General features: G+C 40.0%; 5 protein-coding genes across 5 annotated transcripts; 2 read left to right on the top strand and 3 right to left on the bottom strand.

Annotated features, from left to right (window-relative positions):
• Positions 1-27: 27 nt before the first annotated feature.
• LOC106652579 (THUMP domain-containing protein 1 homolog) lies at positions 28-2134 on the top strand. Its single transcript, XM_014371608.2, has 6 exons — positions 28-220; positions 421-657; positions 759-993; positions 1072-1524; positions 1596-1843; positions 1912-2134. Exons 3-6 carry the CDS (start codon positions 799-801, stop codon positions 2132-2134), a joined length of 1119 nt encoding a protein of 372 aa, XP_014227094.1. The 5' UTR covers positions 28-220; positions 421-657; positions 759-798.
• A 141-nt stretch (positions 2135-2275) lies between these two features.
• On the bottom strand, positions 2276-8629 carry LOC106652574. Its single transcript, XM_014371601.2, has 11 exons — positions 7934-8629; positions 6955-7484; positions 6586-6893; positions 6328-6517; positions 5362-6260; positions 5063-5282; positions 4773-4983; positions 3378-4702; positions 3009-3294; positions 2640-2919; positions 2276-2569 (listed from the first exon to the last, which is right to left on the bottom strand). Exons 1-11 carry the CDS (start codon positions 7947-7949, stop codon positions 2398-2400), a joined length of 4437 nt encoding a protein of 1478 aa, XP_014227087.1. The 5' UTR covers positions 7950-8629; the 3' UTR covers positions 2276-2397.
• A 261-nt stretch (positions 8630-8890) lies between these two features.
• Positions 8891-13785, bottom strand: LOC106652467 (PAX3- and PAX7-binding protein 1). Its single transcript, XM_014371445.1, has 16 exons — positions 13590-13785; positions 13138-13316; positions 12783-12939; positions 12591-12690; positions 12361-12521; positions 12205-12281; positions 11946-12136; positions 11581-11770; positions 10859-10982; positions 10537-10725; positions 10254-10453; positions 10026-10176; positions 9744-9939; positions 9464-9662; positions 9265-9383; positions 8891-9193 (listed from the first exon to the last, which is right to left on the bottom strand). Exons 1-16 carry the CDS (start codon positions 13783-13785, stop codon positions 9145-9147), a joined length of 2478 nt encoding a protein of 825 aa, XP_014226931.1. The 3' UTR covers positions 8891-9144.
• Positions 13786-13788: 3 nt separating this feature from the next.
• Positions 13789-16844, top strand: LOC106652468 (U3 small nucleolar RNA-associated protein 6 homolog). The gene is made up of 8 exons (XM_014371446.2): positions 13789-14437; positions 14561-14687; positions 14763-15094; positions 15177-15410; positions 15484-15826; positions 15903-16076; positions 16146-16320; positions 16401-16844. The coding sequence occupies exons 1-8, from the start codon at positions 14346-14348 to the stop codon at positions 16739-16741; spliced, it is 1818 nt and encodes a 605-aa protein (XP_014226932.1). The 5' UTR covers positions 13789-14345; the 3' UTR covers positions 16742-16844.
• A 9-nt stretch (positions 16845-16853) lies between these two features.
• LOC106652414 (tektin-2-like) lies at positions 16854-19019 on the bottom strand. Its single transcript, XM_014371340.2, has 6 exons — positions 18602-19019; positions 18327-18489; positions 17995-18255; positions 17746-17916; positions 17221-17667; positions 16854-17144 (listed from the first exon to the last, which is right to left on the bottom strand). The coding sequence occupies exons 1-6, from the start codon at positions 18645-18647 to the stop codon at positions 16925-16927; spliced, it is 1308 nt and encodes a 435-aa protein (XP_014226826.1). The 5' UTR covers positions 18648-19019; the 3' UTR covers positions 16854-16924.
• Between the last annotated feature and the right edge of the window lie 358 nt (positions 19020-19377).

The raw sequence follows: 19377 nt of genomic DNA, 5'->3' as shown, positions 1-19377 counted from the left end.
ACTGCTGCAATGTGCAGCTGGTACATGTATTGTTCGAACAGCTGATTGCAGTTGGCACGTTGCTCGAAAATTTTGTTTTTATCAGGAAAACTCGCCTGATTATTTTTAGCTCTACCGAAAGCGCCTGAAATATTTTCGTCTTTATAATTGCGACGCAGTGATGAATTTTTTTGAGATTTTGGGAGAGCTTTTTAACGGTCCTTTCGTGACGTTACGTTGGGTATAGTGATAAAGTCAAATGGGCGCTCAAATTTAAATGATCTATGTAAAATGCCACAAAGTCTTGAGAAAATTCGTTTGAAAGCTTTTGTAAATGTAATAAATTTATTTTTCGTTATTTTTTAATACTAAAAAAATCACACTATAGACTTTTGAAATTAGTTAAAAAATAATTGCTACATAAACTTTTTTTTACATCAGCGCGGTTTAGTGATTGAAAACTCCAAATCATCTTTTCAAAAATTCACCATAACATATTCCGCGTGACCTTGACCTACTTAGAACTGAGCGGATTTGATGTTCCGGACCGGCACTTATCGTCAGTATGTGTGATTGTTTACTGTGTAGCTAAACATCAATATTGCAGTTGTGTACAGATCTTATTTGTTTGTGAACCGTCGTTATCGCCGAAGATAAAGACGAGTAGATTTTACTTGAGTGAGTTCGATTCAAGTTTAAAATCATCGATTTTAAACTCAACGTATTTTTTCTCAGTAAAAAATAAAAGGTTTTAACCTCAAATTGTGTTGACTTTACAGGTGTTGTCGTGTTTTTTCTAAATAATAGTAAATCATCAATATGAGTGAAAACAAGAAAAGAAAAGGTAATTTTTACAATAAAGGAGGTCCCATGAAAAAATGGAAAAGTCCCACATTAGAAATTGGGATGACAGGTTTTCTTTGCACATGCAACTTTAAAGAGAGAGAATGTATTCGTGATACCTACAGCTTACTTAATGAGTATGCAGATGCTTCTGATTATAAAACACAAGAGGTAAGATACTTTTGAATTTCTTCTTAATTTATGTATTCAGTGCAAATGTTAACATTAAACAATTTTATACTTTTGTAGGCAAAACATGACAAAGAAAAAGAAAATACAAAACAAGATACAGAAACAGTAATCAATAAACTTGAGAAAGATGGAGAGATAGAAACTAGTCCAAATGAAAAAGAAGCTGCTGCCGATGAATTTGAAAAAGATAATGATGTCAATACTACTGCTGAAGAACAAAAAGCTATCACTGATGGATCTGAAAAAGATAGCACAGTGGAAGAAAAAGCAGCCGTCGATAAATCTGAAAAAGAAAGCAAAATAGAAACTAGTCTAGAGAAAAATGAAACAGTAGCTGATGAATCAGAAAAAGTGGTTGATGAAAAAAAAACTAGTACCAAAGTAGAGAAAATAGCAAGTGATGATTCTAGCGACGAAGAAGAAGAGAATAAGGAACTAGATTTTGCAACTCAACTACAAGATGAAATTAAAGAATTGAGAAGTGAGGCAACACAAGAAAAGAGACTTTCTGTGAGTTATTTAAAAAAAAATGAATTAATTATCATTGTACTTTATGTAATAAAATCAATACTTTGATTTAGGCTGTAGATACAGGAGTACCTAATGTTGTATTCATCAAAGCCACATCACTTCGTGACCCTTTAAAAGTATCAATGGCTATCATTGAAGATATTTATAAAACTAAACAACAAAAATCCAGATATATTTTAAGAATGTTACCTGTACAAAGAGTTTGTAAGGCTTATTTGGATGATTTAAAAAATAAAGCTGATTCATTATTTGATCAATACTTTGTTAAAGAACCAAAAACATTCTGCATTGTATTTAGGTAAGATTAACTGTTTTATTGCACATTTAACTTTTTCCAAAGATACATAGTCTTATTATGTTTTACAGTCGTCACAGAAATAATAATTTACACAGAGAAGATGTTATAGAAGAACTAGCAAAACTTATAAATTCAAAGAATCCTGGAAACAAGGCAAACTTGAAAGATCCTGAAATTGCTGTTGTTATCTCAGTGCTAAAAGGTGTGTGTGCCATTTCCATTGCACCAAAATATTTCTTTTATAAAAAGTATAATTTAGCAGAGTTGTGCAATGTTAAAAAATCTGAATAAATATTGTAAATACATGAGTTTATCAAAATTAAAAAGTTAGGTTGAATTTTTGATAAATTATTTGGAGATGTTTTATTATAATTTTTAAATTTTTAAACAATTACAAAATCATACGTCTACTACACATTTTTTAACAAAATAAGTCGGAGTAATATTTCTTAATATTATGATAATTATTTTAACAGTTTAAGTAAGTTTATATTTTAAGAAGAATGCCTAATGCTCTTTACATAATGTATTGATATTGAAGGATAGTTTATCGTTTAAAACCTTTCGTAAAGGTCACTGACGTTGGCATCTTGTAAAGTACAATACCCACAGACAAATTCTTGAATGTAATTAGGATAAAATAAAAGTACTTGCTCTCTCGACCAATGCACAAAGAGTAATATTTCAGCTACCACAAGATCGACGACCTGTTTGTCCATTCTTGCCCTATAAAAGAAAAAATTTTGCCGATATCACGGGCAACGAGCAATCGCGAACTATACAATCGAGTACTTACCATTTCGAACCTATGTACGAAAACTCGAAATTTCTGGTCAGCGGCACGGGGTTCGAGTAGTTGTGTATGACGGCGGCCTCGCCGTTGGAGCTCAAAATAATTCGGTCGGCCTCGTCGTCGAAGCTCAGCTCGACGAAGTCGCCCTTGTTGGTCGCGCGCAACGCGAATCTCGGATTGTTGTCGTCGCATCGGGCCAGCACGAGCTTCTCCGAGTTCTTTGCGAAGGCGTGCGTGGTGTTGGACGACGATCGGATCGAGCTGGGATTCAAGACGCACGTACCTGACGCGTAAACAATACTTTTTTAGTTGAAAAAAAAGGGATGATTTGTTTTTTTTTAGTATAAAGAGTCGATCTCGCGAATCACTCACTGAAAAACGATTGCAAAAATACGCTGTCCATGTACTTGTGCAGTCGGCTCCTGATCAGGAAGTTGTTAACCGTGTCGCTGTTGAATTGCGAGTAGACCCGATCGCCGTTGACGTAGAGCTGCGGTCCGCTATGGAGATCCTTGGCGAAGGTCACCGCTATCGACAGGCCCTTGTCCGTGCCTGTAATACCGCCAGCGCTACTGCCACTCGGTCGGTAGTAGCTGCTACCGAGGAGCTCGAGCAAGGCCCGCAATTTTCTCTCCGCTTTGAGAATGAGCGTCGGCAGCTGAAACAAAATCGGCAAAGCACGATTACGGATGATACCGATCATCGTAGCGCTCGTTACAAATCGCGTGGGCCCTGGCTAACATTTTCGTGTGTGATGGTTATCTTGTACTTCTTGAGGGTCGACATCTCTCTGGAGGCCTCGTAGCAGGCCTCGGTGTAGGGTACGAAGGTCTTGTTGGCCGACTGGCGTCTGCACTCGTTGTAGGGCCAGACGTCGTTGCGGCTCTCCTCGATCTGATCGCTGGTCACTTCGCCGACGAGATCGAGGGTGAGGGAGGAGCCCGCGCACTTGCCCTTGGCCTGCTCGGCCATGCCCCAGAGCAGATTGGCCTTGAGGCTGGCCGGCTCGCTCGGCTTGACGCTCAAAAAGTCCCAGTCCCAGGGCGTGTCGCGGCTGATCTCCAGGCAGATCTTGAAGACCTGCTCGCCGGGCGCGCTCCGCGTGGCCTTGACCTTGAACGAGTCCGAGAGCCAGCTGGTGACGTCGTAGGCCAGCGCCAGGTTCCACTGCTGGTGGACTGTCTGGGCCTGCAGGGGCCCGATTCCTCGCCTGGTAAGAGCCAGCGTGTGGTACTTGTCCGTCTTGGCGTACTCGAAGCGCACCTCCGAGGACTGATTGGTCAGCGGCTCGATGTACATCTCGAGGCCGCAGCTGCCCATCGGCGGCACGTACGACAGATAGTCGAAGAAGTGCAGCGAGAGCAGCAGCGACTCCAGCAGCGGCCAGATCTGGCTGTTGCTCTGGTGGCTGCCGAGAACGTCGGCGATGTACTGCTCCTCGTTGTGGGTGCGACTGGTCTCGCAGTCGAACACCTTGACCCCGATCACACCGCCCAGCTCGGGAGCCTGCAGCTCCAGCAAACTGCTCGACGTCGTCTCCTTGTCGGGGAAGCGCTTGACCGTGTGCAGCTCGGGACAGGGATGCCGCGACTCGCCGGGCCTGCAGACGGCCCGCAGCTTGTCACGCACCTTGTAGCCCCGGACGCTCGTCACGGTCTTCACGTGGGCCGTCAGGCCCGCCTTCAACTTGTGCTCGGGCGTCATGTACGACACGAAGAGCTTGTCCTGCAGGCCGAAGGTGACGTTGACGGGCAGATAGCCGTGTATCGACTGCGACCTGATGCCCGCGTGCCAGATGTCCGCCAGCGGATTGTAATTCTCGATGCTCTCGGTGCCGTGGATCGAGGTGCGCAGTATGAAGTGATTGTTGCGGCCGTTCGGCACGTGGGTGAAGTTGCCGCGCATCGAGAAGAGCGACGTGGCCATGGCGGCGATGCGCACGTTGGTGCCGAGATCCGTCACCTGCACCGCGTCCACGGTCAGCGGCACGTGGATGTTCTGCTGGTTCACGTGGAACTCGATGTTCTTGTACACGTGGTACGTGCTGTCTTGCAAGCTCGATATGTCTAAAGGATCGACGTCGCAGTTAATGTTTCTAATTGATTGATTAAATCAATGCGATTGTATATCGCTTACATTTGAATGCGTCGACGAGGTTCGATTGATTGAGATGGAGGCAGAGCACGGCCTTCTGCTGGACGCGCGCGACTATCTCCACGTGGACCGGTGTGGTGCTCTGGTGATTGAATTTGAACTTCTTCAGCAGATCCTCGACCCGGGTCGACATGCTCAGGTCGTTGAGATTCGTCGAGATGGCGTGCAGCAGTCCCTCGGCTTTGATGTACAGCTATATTTCATTTCGTCATAATATAAAATTGGTATAGAAGCATCTTAATTGAGCTATTAATTGATATGCGTATCATTACGGAAACGTGATTGAGGTCCTTGCCGGAGCCGTGATTCTTTAGCGTGACGTAGGCCACTTGAGGTATGTTGGTGAGGGGATTGGCGATTATGATGCCGTTGATCACGGCACCGAAGTGACGTCTCGAGTCCTTGTAATCGAACAGATAATTGCCCGTGAGTATGTGCTGGTGGCCCGTCGGTTTCTTCAGCAGTCGCGAGAATTGCGCCGCCACTCCGGAGCTTGATTAATTGCGGAATCATCGATTTACGTCAATTGTAGATCAATTACGTAGCGCAATTAGTGCAATCGATTACTCACAGTCTAACGAAGCAGGGAAAGTGACTCCTCTCCATGGACTTGAGGGTCGTGTAGAAGTAATGGTAGAGGTGGCGATTGGGCTCGCCCTTGAGATACCAGTAGATCGAGGCGATCCTGTTGGCCGTCGGATTGGAGATGAGCAGGAGGGTGAGCGCAGCCACCCGCATCTCCAGGTGCTCCGTGCGATTCACCAGGATCGGCCAGTAGAGCGGATAGATGACGTCGGGCCTGAGGGGCGCGGTGGGCAGCGAGGCCCAGGCGGCCAGCACACGCAGATGCCTCGACTCGGCGTTCATGCCGCTGGCGATGGGCTCGAGGAACTCGACCACGCGGCCGAGCTGTATGTTGGACAGGCCCTCGAGCCAGACCATCTTCTTCTCGTAGTCCTGGCTGCCCGTGAACTTGTCCAGGTAGAGCTTGACGTAGTCGTCGAGCATCTCGTAGGGGCAGTACTTGAGGCAGGTCTTGTAGACCAGGGTGCCGAAGGTCAGTATGCCGGTGTGCTGCACCTCCGGCGCGATCTTGGCGTTGAGATTGAGCAGCGGCTGCAGACCGAGCAGCAGCTGGACGTCGGGCTTGCGCACGTGGAAGGGCAGATGGGTGAGCAGCTGGATGGCCGTGATGTCCGAGACGGACTGCGAGCGTATGAGCTCGAGCACGAACAGGGCCGACTCGGTGGTGCCGACCTGGGGCAGCGCCTCCAGGAACATGTTGCGCACCGTCTCCTCCTTGTAGCTCGTCCCGGAGATGTTGCTGTAGGCCGCGCGCAGATCCGGCCGCGTCAGCTGGCCCATGTAGTACAGCAGGACGGAGATGGTGGTGTTGTGCAGATTGCGCACCTCCGTGTCCAGGCCCGGCGTCTCGAGCCGCTGACTGAGCCGATCGAGCAGTGCGCTGATCTAGGGTTCGCGATTCGAGAAAGTAGTTGCGCATAGATTTTGAGATATTTTTTTATATTTTACTCACGGTCTTGAAGATGGCTTCCTTGTCGGGGACGCCACGGCCTTGGGTCAAGTCGTCGCCGGGCAGCTCGTGCTGTATGTGCTTCTCGTGCAGATTATCCGTCTCGACGTTGCTGCTATTGGTGTTATTGCTGCTACCGAGGCTCGGCGCCTGTTCAGCGATGCCCAACACGGAGATCAGCTTCATTCTCTGACTGTTGGCCACAACACAGAATTCATTCAAACGATCGTTATGCGTCAGAAAAAGAAACTACAAGCCTACTTGGTAATCAGGAAGTGGGCCTCGCCGAGGCTCTGAAACGGTTGCACGTAGATCTCGCCGGTGGCGTTGACCCTGATCAGTATGCTGCTATTCAGAGCGGTCGAGATCTCGTAGAAGCGCTCGCTGGCCTTCATCACGGGATTCTGCTCGGTGTTGGGGCACGGCATGTTGGGCACATTGGTCCAGTGGCGCTGGCCGTGGCCCTGGCAGGTGCGCGGATCCACGGACTTGCGGATGACGCGCGTCTCCGACTCGCCGGACTCGATCGTCACCACGTACTCCATCGTGCAGCGCCCGTAGTGATTCGTCTGTTAATTTTTAGTTATATCACATTCGACATAAAACCTCGTTCGTTACGGCATACGTTACCTCGGTCGAGTGAAAAGCCACTTGGCTCTCGAGATTCGGCAGATCCAGCTGGAGGACGCCGGCGATGCTGCGCTTGATGTTGGTCGCCCAGACGGCCTCGCTCGCCTCGACGCTGAAGTTCTCCAGTTTGCCGTGCCGGTACTGCACCCTGAAGGGCCTGGCCATCTCGTCCAGGGCCGGTCCCTGGAGCGGTGCGCCGGCGTCCATGTCGTCGCTGAGCTCGTCGGGCCCGTTGGCCACCTGCAGCCTCAGCGACTCGAGGCGCATCAGGGCGTCTCCCGGACTATCGACGCGGATGCGCAGCGAGCCGGCGAAGCCCCAGGACGACTGAGCCTTCGAGGGAAGAAGCACGCCCGTGCTCGAGACGGCCTCGTAATCGTAGACGTACTCTTTGCCGGCCTCGAACAGACCCTCCGCGCTGCCTGGGAGGCTGACGAGGCAGCAGGTGGCCAAGACGAGCAGCCGCAACCGGACACCCCTCGAGCTCGCGAATTGGCATTTTCGCATCGGGTTGTCGCATCGGTGATAGGCTGTGTTATGATGGCAGTGAATTCGGCGTGATATTATATAGCTGTCGTTTTAGGATTTCTGTTTTGAAGTCTGCGCTTTACGCCGTGGCCACGTGACGCGACGGATAAACGAGTCGAAAATAAATAAATAAAGCAAAAACCGAGAAACAAAGATATAAAAAGCGATTCGAATACAAAAATATTCGACGCGCGGCGCGTGTTGCGCGCTGATTCCAGCGGAATGGAGGAGCAACAGCAGCAGTTTCTCGCGCTGACCATAAAAAAATAAAAAAAAATAATAATGAAAAAGGCGAAAAAAAGAGCGTGGAGCAAAAAAACTCGCTCGTCCGGGCAACTCTCGTGTTTACAGCAAACACCAATTTCGTAATATTATATTATCGTCGAAAAGACGTATTATGTATAGCGTATGCGGATCGTCGCGTCGTGTGTATCTGTCGAGATGAACTCACCGCCAAGACGCCTCATGATGTGTCGCCGGATCGTGTATAAACACGGAGGTCACGTAGTTTTGCGATGACCTCGACGAGGCCGATCTTTTTACTTTATTTTTATTTTACTTTTTTATTTGTTCACTCGAGTGCTCGTTCCCTTCGACCTCTCCTCCTCGTCGGCTCTGTTCCGAGCTTCGTTCGGTTTTTTGAAAAAAACCCTTATTACCTTTGGTATTTTGGTTTTTCGTCGACACAAGCCCGTACTCGACGAGAGCGCACGTAGCACCCGCGCGCGCGACTTCCTTCTCTGCGATCGATTTTTTGAGCAAAATTACGAGATCGGTAATAACAACGGCAAAGTGAATAGCGTCGCAATGCGCGCAGCAAGAAAACGGACGGTCGACTAAATCCTCGCCGCGAGACCAGCCGTTCGACATCGGGCGCACATACACATACTTATAATAAACGACGAGGAATATGAGAAGAAAAAAAAATTATTAAGTGGAAGCAGAAGAAGAGCGAAAGAGAGGAGATAAGACATTGACTTTACGTTTTGTACGCGGCGGCGGCGGCGATAGAATTTCGGAGAAAACGTAAAAGCTTATGAGCACGGGGCTATTTATAGGGCCCTATGTGCCTGCGCGAAATGAACGCGATGATATGACGATGACGATGATCGGCCCCCGACAAATGATTGTTTTAATATGCGTCCGAAGAGGCTTACATGTTGCGACGAAAGGCGAGGATTAAGATAAGCTCACTGACTTATGACCCCCTTACTCAATCAGAAAATGTATGCGTTCGTATATGTATACACAAGCGCAGCAGCCTCATGTATTACATTATGAAGCCGAGCTTTGAGTCTCATAGTGGCCGGCTTTGTGTATCGCGCGCTCGCAACTATTGTAACGAACTGGCGTCATCGTCGTCTATCGCCGCGCTCAGAGCGACAATTTAAATTTAATAAAATTACGATTTTATTGTATTATTAGGCTCTTTTTGACTTTGTTTATTATTTATAGTAATGTTATTATATTTACATCGTTCAATTACAAGTAGTTATCTACAAAAAAAATAAAGTTAATGATGCTTTTACAAATCTTAAATTTATCAAAACGTAGCCGTTTATCAATGCAAAATTAACAATTTCATTAATTTGTTTGTAGTCTATATAATATTCGAGTCAGTTTGTAAAAGAGAATCACTTGGCGCTTTCATAACATTTCTCTTTAAACTTTTATCACTTTCAAGATTGCCTTGGAATACTCCCACGCCTCGCTGTAAACAAACACGATTATGTTACGATAAACAAAAAAAATGTATGTCTGAAGTAGATGGATGATTCTTACTTGTGTGCTGGATTTGCTTGATCCAAATCTTCGCTAATTTGTTTAACTACCGATGCGAACATCTTCAATGAGTCCATTGATTTACCTTGCAGCCATGCTCTTGGTAACATCATCATAATCTGAAAAAAAAAATGTTTTGAGTATATAAGGATACTCTTTTTTAAAAAAATTAGAGAGTCAAAATACACTTATTTGTTACCATATATGCTTTGTTCATGGCATCAACTGACGTGTTGATTCGCAATCCAGCGAGTAGATATCGATTCAACAAACATGTTAATGCGATGTTTTTTAACAAATCATCTTCAATTAGACCTTGCCAACTGAGGAAATTTCTCAGAAGCTTCATAGCCATGTGGAATTGACGTTGGAAATACGGATGTTTAGGTTCCATTGTTCTAAAATATTTAGTCGAAATGTTGTTTTAATAAAACTAAATAAAATGTAAATGTATTGATACCAAAAATAACAGTACTCACTGCTTAGGAAATATTGGAATGAAAACATCATTGTCAATTGCATCTTCCATTTTCTCCATAACCATGGCAAACAATGCAGTTAATTGTTTACTACTTTTATTCAATGTTGGGTAGTCCTTCATAAATCGATTTATAAGTCCTATCAATCGTAGCGTTTGCGTCGTTGACAAAGGATCCCAGATCTTTTGAACAATCGCTGATGAAAATAAATTTTTTAAATTAATCATCACTAGCCACTTTTAAAGATTAGTTTAATAATATTCTCTGATTAAATTTTCTTACTTGTTAATTTGGGAATGACGATTTTCTCGATAGTTGATGGAACCAATCGTATGTCTGGATCTGCTTGCAGCGCTTCTTCGGAAACATTAGATTTCATTGTGTAAAATAGTAGAGAACTATACCATTTGGTTTTTTCAAAATCCGTGCTTTCCTAAAAAAAAATGAATGATCACTGAAGTTTATGCAACTAATTTTTTTTTAATTTTTATGCTATACTAGATGACTTACTATGAGCGGATTCCACGTAATTAAGCTTAGACGTATAATAGGAGAGACCATTTTAGGAATGCACAGAGATACGTAAGCTTCTTTATAAGAATCTATGTATTTTTCCTTCCAGTTTTCAAGCTTCGCTAAAATACCTTTTACAGTACAAAAGTCATCTTCTGCATCAATAAAGACTTCGTGTATTTCCTCTTCAATTTTTTCTGAAAGTATAAGTATTCATTATTATTTTAAATGTTACATTCCACATTTTGAATGAATTATTATCGTGAAAAAAAATACTAACCCTTGGTTTGTCTGAAAGATAGATTCTGTTGTTCCGTGACTTCATCGTCGCTTGACATACCGTCAACATGTCTCTGCGGAAGAGATTGGAGCTCTCGTGCTCTTCGTCTGCGAGCTCTTCTGCCTTCCCTTTCCGTTGCTCGGCGCATTCGAGCATCGTCTTCCAGTCCTCTTCTACCAGTGAAACCCCCTGCAGAAAAAAATCAATTTATAGAATAATCCACCAAGAGAACAGTTAAAATTCAAAAAGATCATCAATTATAATGGTATATATTTGATCGTGTTTCGAGAAATAATTATGATTTCAGATAAAAATGACTGACTTGCAGCATTGGTAATTTCTTCTGCTTGATCTCTTGTATCTTGGCGACGTCTTTCGATGAGTAAGTTTGACCGTTCAGCGTACAAATCTAGCCAGCGGGACTCCAATGCAGAAATGATAGGCAGCTAATAAAAATTTTTGGAAAAGAAAAAAAATTGTTAGACATTGCGTAGTTGAAAGTTCAGTTTAAACTAACTCTCATGACCAATCAAAATTGTTGTCTTCATTCATACTTATAAAAATTAATTCCTGTACTTCAAATTAATTTGAATTAAATTTAATGCACCTCAACATCGATTCAGTATAAATAATGAATCTCTAGTAATTATAAAATAAACGATTTGATTTAAAACCCAATTTGTTTTTATTATGTAGGCAACTTTTCTTAGTCTCTATATTAAATATAGCAATGGTGGGATTTTTTTCACAAGAAAGAGTTTTTAAATCTTCCTATAATATTTTGATAATAAATCCTTCTCTACCCAATCACTTACAATATGCAAATATGCATAATATTCAATTATTGTGCTAAATAAAAAATAAAAAATGTTGATTGAACTAAATATTTAGACTCTCAAGAGTACTAAACATTTTTCATTCAAAAAACCAAACTTTCAGAAATAATTTTACATTTTTATCATTTTTATTTAATGATTATCCCTTGGAAAGAAATTTGTTATTGTTGAGTAAAATCACTTTTTCCTAGTATATAAAAAAACCCACCTTCTCATTAAGACACTCTACCAAGTCAGTGACATACCCACGCAACTCTTGGTAAAATTTGTAGCGAGCCTCCCACTCTGGTCCCTGAGTTTCTGCATCAATCAATTCTTTCTTGCACAAAATTTGCTCCTGTTCCACTTCTTCACAATTAATCTCGTGTCTTCTGTGTTCTTCTTTTAGATGTTCGATTCTGTAATTTAAAATTAGCTGTTAATTCTATGAATCACAAGTAAATATTATTATGAGATATTAGAAGCATCAATCAAGTTAGAAACGAAAGTTAAAATATTTTTAAAAAATTTTAAAAGCACTTTTAAAATTTCATATTTTTTATTAAAATTATTCGTCAGTGACAATCTGTATACCTTTCACGCATCTTTTTTAAAACATCTTCAGCAGAAACAGGAACAGTTTGGGAAGGATCAGGGGCTTGAATAATTGGTGGTGGTGGAGCTGCTGGTATATTTCCCATCATCTTCATTCCTGTTTCTAATCCATGACTATATCCTACTGAAGAATTGTATTGCATAGCGACAGATTCTTGGACAGCTGACATCTATAAATATACACATTTTTTTAGATTGAGAACTTGAATATTTCAAAGAGAATGAAATATGATTATACCATTGAACTAGTTACACCCTTTCTAATTTGTTGTTTTTCCCACTCATCTTCTTCTGGAGCACTTTCTTGATCAGACACTGTAAAATACATCAAATTTAGTAACATTAAAAACTCTTTTCAACTCAATAATTCATTATTAAACAATTGATATTATACATTTTTCTGGTGATGCTTGAGAATCAAGAATTGCCTGCCTACGCATTTTTTTATGTAGTTCATCAGTGTTAACAGTCATATTTATTCTTTCCTCCTCATCATCACTGCGATCATTATCTTCTTCCCGAATTAATCTAGATCCTTTTCCTGTAGTGTCCTCACTAAAATCAATATTAGAACTTATTTATAAATCTTTTAAAACTGTAATTTTTAAAATCCATTTCACAGACCTTGGTTCTTCTACTGGAATGAAATCCTGACCTAATTCTCTGGCTTTTTGTCTTTTTTTTCTAGCTGCATGAATCATAGCAGCATCAGGTATACACCCACCTAGGGAGAAAAATAGTTCAAAAAAATGTTCACAAATTAAAAAAAATATTTCATTGCAATGAAAATTATTAAATAATTTCAGATAATCTTACTTTGAAGGAAAAATTTCATATTATCTGCTCTATCTGTTTTACTTTGAAATCTATGGCTTCTTTCAGGAACTTCATCTTCATCCGAATAGTCATTTTTACCAGCTGTAAGAGCCTCTCTACCATTTAGAATCAAAGGTCCAGAATTTTTTACTTTTACCTGTTAAAACAAAATTACATTTCATTAATATTTGAAGTTAACAAGTAGAATCTATTTGTATTAAGAGATTTTAAAAATTGCAGTAAAAAAAGCCAAAGTTATTGTAAATTGTAACTGCACAGCATTGGCATTTTTTTATAAATGGAAAACAAAACAGATTTGCTTATTGTAAATAAAAACTTCATAGAGATAGCTTACTACTAGATCATCTGTTTTTATTTCTAAATCTTTTTCCTGATTATTAGACATGTTTGACGAGTCACTATCCATTTTCATTTTGTCTTCACCTTTCTTTTTCTTCCGCTCTAGATCAAGTTGCTTCATTAGTCTTCTGCTTCTAGATGATTTCTTTACTTTGAACACCTCTCCATCATCGGCTAAAAAATTCAAAATATAAATCATAATTTAAGTACACATTAAATGAATAATCAACTCTGGAAGATGCCTTTCCAACAAAATAAAAATATTCAGTTTATATTTTTGATAACTGATTAGCAAGTAGAACTTAACTGTTACATATCTGATATAACATGAAATTGTTTAATAAATGCAAATTTCTTAAGAAAGATTATTATTATTTAGCAATAAGTAAATATGCAAAGGAACAAAAATCTTGGACAGTGTAAATTGATCAAAGAGAACTTGCTTACCCTCTTCAAGTTCTTCACCAAAACTAAGGAGCGTTTGTTTTGGCTTTTCACGTTTCTTTTCCTTCTTGTCTTTCTTCAGATGACTTGATTGCTCCTCTACTTGGGATGTTGATTTGTTTTCGTTTTCTTCCTCCTCGTCGAAATTCCGTCGCCGAATATTGCGCTTTGGTTTGTTGAACGACATTTTTAACGACATTCGCTAAATTCTCCTCCACAGCAATAACCAACGCCAAATTTGTATTATTGATCAAATTCTTGTGTTCAGTCAACAATCGAGTTTGACAAACACTAGGCGACCGAGTGAAGGCAAGTATACACATTCACTGTGTATTATTTTTCATTAGAACTGATGATTTAATGAATTCGACTGAACTCGTACTGACTCGAGTCGAGACGTGCACTGCAATTAACTCGTAACACGGCTAAGATGGCGATTGGCGATCCTGATGTTTACAGTGCGCATGTCGCTACTCGCTGTTGGTGACTGCGAAATTTTTCAGCCAAAACGAACCCATGAAAATTGAAAACAGAGATACAACGCGTCTCTCTTGGTGTGTCAGTCTGCAGAGGCCGGAGGCCCGGGCCGTGTAGTTCTGAATCTCGAGAATTTCAGTCTCAAACACAATTCTGACAGATATAATGCGTGGTATATTGATTCTCGGTTGAGTTGCATCGCTAAACGCCGGATGCATGTTGTTATAGGTTTAAACAGGGTTTCTTGATAAAGTATAATATAAGTGATATATTTAATCAACAATGACTGAATTAGTAACAGAAAATGTGGAAAGCGTGCGTTCTTTGCTTGACCAAATGAAAAATTTGAAAATACTTGAAGAAAATGAATTGAGGTACTGTCAACTGCTTTTTTACTCTGCATAAAAGTTATTTTAAAAATTTCTTTTTTCAATCTACAAACAAAATAATATGTTTTTATGCTTGATTTTGAAACTATTTGTTTTTTTTTTATATAGAACAATTACAGTAAAAATGAAAGACAATGAAAGCAGACTTCAACGTCATACAAAAAACAAAGAGGACTATTTACGCTATATACATTATTTGATAGATATAATGAAACTTGTAAAACAACGAAGAGAGGTAAAACTTATTCGTGATCTTTTATTTCATCAATTCATTACATTTCATTAATTTCCATTTTCAAAACATTAACAGAAAAACAAAACTAAACAAAAAAAATCTGACATCGAACTTGCCATAGCTAATAAAATTAACCATTTGTACAAAGAAGCTTTAGAGAGATTCTCAGATGACATACGCTTTTGGACTGCGTACATAGCATTTTGTAAAAGTGTAAAATTTCATAAATGTGTAAACAAAATTTTAGGGAGAATGCTTGGGATTCATCAAGATAAACCAAAGTGCTGGCTAACAGCAGCAAAGTGGGAAGTACAAGAAAATAATGATTACAAGACTGGAAGAGAATATCTTATAAAAGGATTACATCACCATCCAGAATCTCAAATGCTTCATACTTATCTTTATGAGTATATATAACATTTTATATTGCTATTTTAATTCAAACTTTTCAAATCTTTAATTTCAAATATAATATTTATGCTACCATAGATTGGAATTATCTGATGCTCTATCCAAATTAAAGGAATGTGAGACTGTCATAGATATATCTGATGATATTGTAACAGATAAAATGGAAAAAAGATTAGATTTAAAAAAGGTTATTCTTGTTTATGAACAAGCTTGTAAAAAGGTCAAAAACATAAATTTCATGATTGATTTATTGAACCTAACTCAAGTACATAATCATAAAAAAATGAAAGACTTACAAATGAGAATCATAAGGTACTGAAATATTTGTCACAATATTTTTTACCTATTAAATAATTTGTTTTTTTAACTAAAAAATCCTCAACAGAGATTTAGTAAAAGGATTCCCTCATGAGCCAGCAATGTGGGATTTAATGGCTAGGAGAGAATTAAATGGCTTAGCTCAACCATCACTTAATGAAAATGACTCTGTAATGGAAGTAGATACTACTGATCAGTCCTTGAGAGATAGAATATTAAACTGTTATGAAGTTTATTTAACAGCAGTTAAAAAAATAAAAACAAAAGAAATGTGGTCGTTATTTCTTGATTGCTTGATTGAAATCAATCAGGGTGGAACACTACCAAATTTCAAACGTAAATTATTGAAAAATGCCTTAAATCAAGGACATACAGCTGGTGAGCTAGAAGAAAAATATTATGTAGTTTGGGTAAGCATTTATTATTTGAATAAAGATTATGTTATAGTTAATAAAATTAAAAGCCAAATGATTCAATATTCTTTAGATTGATTTGATAACAGCTAATACAAGTCAAGATGAAGAAGGGCAGCGCAAAGTGCTGGAGGTTCTACAAATGTCCATAGAAACTCTGCCTAAAAGTATTGATCTTTGGAAGAGATATATTAATTACCTTCTTAACATAGAACAAAAAGAATTTGCTCTAGAAAAATTTAATATGGTAAACATTACTTTTTTTATCATTGAAAAAAAAATAAATGTCAAATATTATAAATAACATTTATTTCAGGCTGTAGCAATTTTAGGAAAAGACGCAGTTCCTCTGTGGCAATTGAGATTCCTGCATATTCAAATCACAAATCCAGAAGAATTGCCATCATTTTTCCAAGAAGGACTCAAAAGTATTCCCGAAATTAGTAATTATATAAAACCAGTTTACATTGAATGGATTGTCTTAAACGATGGTATATTATATTTATTGTTAAGAGTACTTTTTTATCTCTCAATTTTTTAAAATTTAATTATAAACAATGACTTGTTTCAGATATTGAAAAAGCTCGCTCTGTTTATGATCAATTAGTCTTACAGCCCTTTCCTTGTTTGGAGCTTCACAAGAAAATGGCATCTCTTGAACTACTTCAGTGCAACATATCTTTGCAAAATGCTCGCAAGCCCTATGAGATGATCACTTTGCAATTTGGAAAAAAAAGTAAAGATGTTTGGATAGAATATGTTAAGTTTGAACTCAAGTATGGAGATGAAGACAGAGTATCAAACATTTATGAAAGGGCTATTCAAAATTTAGAACCAGCTCTTGTGGAAGATTTTACTAGTGAATTTAATTTAGTAAAAGCTAATCCTGAATCGATAACATTGGAATTTTAAGTATCATGTATATAGCAATGAATTACGAAATTTGTATAATATTTCAATCTGTATTTTTATATATCGACATAAAAAAACGAAACATTTAGTTATACAATTTTTATACGCGATTTTATGAATTTTAACTATGTTTTACGTTGATTTGTATATTTATAATGATTTATTATAAATAAGTGATAAAAATTAAGTTGTGTATGCTTTTTTCGTTTCCAACGAAATTTCTTTGCTAAGATCAGTCAAAATGATATTGCGATCAGTCTCGTTTTGCCCCTTATTCTCGTCCCTCGTCAACAAAGTCGAGCGCATATCCAGACACATGACGTCGGTGGTCAAGGCGTGCTGCTTATTTTCCAAATCTTGATCGATGCGTTCGAGAATTTTTTCCAAATCATTGTGAATCGATCTAAAACAAAAGTAGTTTAAATGAGTCTATTTTCCAGTAGAATAAATACAGCCACACATCAACGATCGACACTCACTTGGCGTAGTTGATTTTTTCCTCGAGCTTGGCCATGCTCTCGCGAAGCTTCACCAGCTCGTCCTTCAGTCCGAACTCGGGCTCGTCCTGACAGAGCTCGTAGCGCGGCCTGTACGTGCGATTCTCCAGCCTCGTCTCGCAGCACTTGAGGTCGTCGGCCTTGGCTCTAAGGGCGGTCTCGAGATCGACGATCTGCAGCCGCAGACTCTCGGCCTCGCGCCGAATCTTGAGCTTCTGCCAGTCGAGCTCGTTGCGAGCTTTGCGCGTGGCGAAGGCCCGACGACGCAGCGCGTAATCCGTGGCGTCCTGCTGGAAGACGAGCTCGCGCTTGGCCGTGTCCTTGTCGACGCGCATGGACTCGCGCAGGCTGTAAGTGTCGCTCATCTCCTGCTCGGCCAGCTGCTGCGTGTGACGCGAGTGCTCGAGCCAACTCTCGTACGACACGGCACTGCGATAGCGCACAAATATTATTATGCGAAACAAAAATATTTTATCGTGATGCACGAAACAATCGCGCTCCACTTACTCTTCTGGAATGCTGAGAGCGTAGGGTTTGTAAGTGAAATTGGGAAATATCCGCGAGAGCTCCAAATTTTCCGAGTCGATGCCCGTGGCTTCGGATTTATCACGAATCTCCTCGATGATTCTAGCTTTCATCTCTTCCAGACGATTTAGTTTGTCCCAGGCTGTTTTGATGCTTCATCGATAAATTCAACGTCAACCGTAAATTTTATTGGTATGATTTTAAAATTGAAAAATTATCCTCATTACGCACTCGGCAGTGAACAATTTCCTCTTGGCTTCGATCAAATCAACTTCTGCTCTCAGTTGCACGTCGACGTCGTCGTAGGTGATTTCCGAGCTGGTGCGATTGTTTCTCTTGCCGATGCAGCGATTCGCGATTTGCAGCGGGTGGTCCAGCAGTTCCAGCTCCTTTTCCGTGTCGGCTCTCTCCTCGATTAACAAGTCGATTTCTTTGCTCAATGCGTCGAGTACCGATTCGAAGTTACCGCGCCAGCGAGATAGTTCCGTGACTCTATTGAAGAAATTTAATTTAAGTGTTGATGACGAATTTAAAATGGAAAAGAAAAACTTTAAATACATTACCTATCGGACAGTTTGTGATTGTTCAAGTGATTGTTCCATACCGTTTGAATATTGGTTTGTAAAATCGTAGACTTTGACTCGTAGCGCAAATCGAACGATTCGTTTTTCTTGTTGTTGGCAGTCTCGTGAATTTCCCATTCTTTGGCCTGCCAATCTGCCAAGCCTGCTCACGACGAACAAAAATAAGTAGAGTTACTCAATCTCCACGTTCGATTATTTTTTTATTGAAAATCTTAAAATGAAATATTGCAGTTGCTTGTGCCTCACGATCGTACCAATGTGTTTAAACGATTCCTCTAGTATTTCACTCGCGCTCGTCATTATCGCGATACTATTAAACCAATTCAGCTGGGCAGTCACGGAAAAGTTCGCAGTTCAGCTGGATTGTCATTATCGACTAATCGGCGAGCTTTACTGTGCGATGTACGCCTACACGCGAATTATGATGGATACAGACAAACATTATACGTTGCTAAGAGCCGAAATGCATTCGATTCGTGATACGTTCGTGAAATTTTATTCGGCGTGAACATCTTGTTTTATCAAACTGAAACGAAACAATACATTTATTGATAATTTAATATATAATTAACGAATATGTCAATATTCGTTAATAATATGTTATCCTCAGACGCCCGGTTCAAAACCCATTTTCGAGCCCATCACAGAGGAAATAGGTGTTGATCAACTCGATTATCTCGCTGTACGAATCATTCTTAAATAATAATTATTTCTATTAAGTAGTACCATTTGCCATAATATTGTTCTCATTTATCTTTGACAATCAAATAATAATATAAAAACACTTAATAATCATTAAAACTCGAACGTATGAATTTCATTTTAAGTATCTGTGAGAGAGCACGAAAAAAGCTTATTTTTATATCTGTTGGACTGACAAAAAAATTGATTTTTTTGTTAAAATACAGCTCGCACTACCCTGGTAGCAAAATCTTTTACAATTATATGCAAATCTGATGTAAAGTTGCAGTATGTAAGAAAAATTGCAGCAGAAGAGCCACTGTTAATTTCAGCAGACAATGCAATTTCT

Source organism: Trichogramma pretiosum, unplaced genomic scaffold (assembly GCF_000599845.2).
Source record: "Trichogramma pretiosum strain Unisexual culture from Peru unplaced genomic scaffold, Tpre_2.0 scaffold26, whole genome shotgun sequence".
NCBI classification, from domain to species: Eukaryota; Metazoa; Arthropoda; class Insecta; order Hymenoptera; family Trichogrammatidae; genus Trichogramma; species Trichogramma pretiosum.
The sequence above is the reverse complement of the archived record's forward strand: the minus strand, read 5'-3'. Positions and strand labels throughout refer to the sequence as shown.

Bases quoted from the DNA above. Each gene is read 5' to 3' on its own strand.
- LOC106652467 (XM_014371445.1), bottom strand. From the start codon at position 13,785: ATGTCGTTAAAAATGTCGTTCAACAAACCAAAGCGCAATATTCGGCGA. The intron at 11,771-11,945 runs GTATACAGATTG...TTTAAATTACAG, and splicing joins TTAAAAAAGATGCGTGAAAG to AATCGAACATCTAAAAGAAG. The intron at 10,983-11,580 runs GTGGGTTTTTTT...AATTTTTATTAG, and splicing joins TAGAGTGTCTTAATGAGAAG to CTGCCTATCATTTCTGCATT.
- LOC106652579 (XM_014371608.2), top strand. From the start codon at position 799: ATGAGTGAAAACAAGAAAAGAAAAGGTAATTTTTACAATAAAGGAGGT. The intron at 994-1,071 runs GTAAGATACTTT...ATACTTTTGTAG, and splicing joins CTGATTATAAAACACAAGAG to GCAAAACATGACAAAGAAAA. The intron at 1,525-1,595 runs GTGAGTTATTTA...ACTTTGATTTAG, and splicing joins CACAAGAAAAGAGACTTTCT to GCTGTAGATACAGGAGTACC.
- LOC106652574 (XM_014371601.2), bottom strand. The intron at 6,261-6,327 runs GTGAGTAAAATA...CGCGAACCCTAG, and splicing joins AGGAAGCCATCTTCAAGACC to ATCAGCGCACTGCTCGATCG. The intron at 3,295-3,377 runs GTTAGCCAGGGC...ATTTTGTTTCAG, and splicing joins TAACCATCACACACGAAAAT to CTGCCGACGCTCATTCTCAA.
- LOC106652414 (XM_014371340.2), bottom strand. From the start codon at position 18,647: ATGACGAGCGCGAGTGAAATACTAGAGGAATCGTTTAAACACATTG. The intron at 18,256-18,326 runs GTAATGTATTTA...TTTCTTCAATAG, and splicing joins AATCACAAACTGTCCGATAG to AGTCACGGAACTATCTCGCT. The intron at 17,145-17,220 runs GTGAGTGTCGAT...CTTTTGTTTTAG, and splicing joins GAAAAAATCAACTACGCCAA to ATCGATTCACAATGATTTGG.
- LOC106652468 (XM_014371446.2), top strand. From the start codon at position 14,346: ATGACTGAATTAGTAACAGAAAATGTGGAAAGCGTGCGTTCTTTGCTT. The intron at 14,688-14,762 runs GTAAAACTTATT...AAACATTAACAG, and splicing joins TTGTAAAACAACGAAGAGAG to AAAAACAAAACTAAACAAAA. The intron at 15,827-15,902 runs GTAAGCATTTAT...AATATTCTTTAG, and splicing joins AAAAATATTATGTAGTTTGG to ATTGATTTGATAACAGCTAA.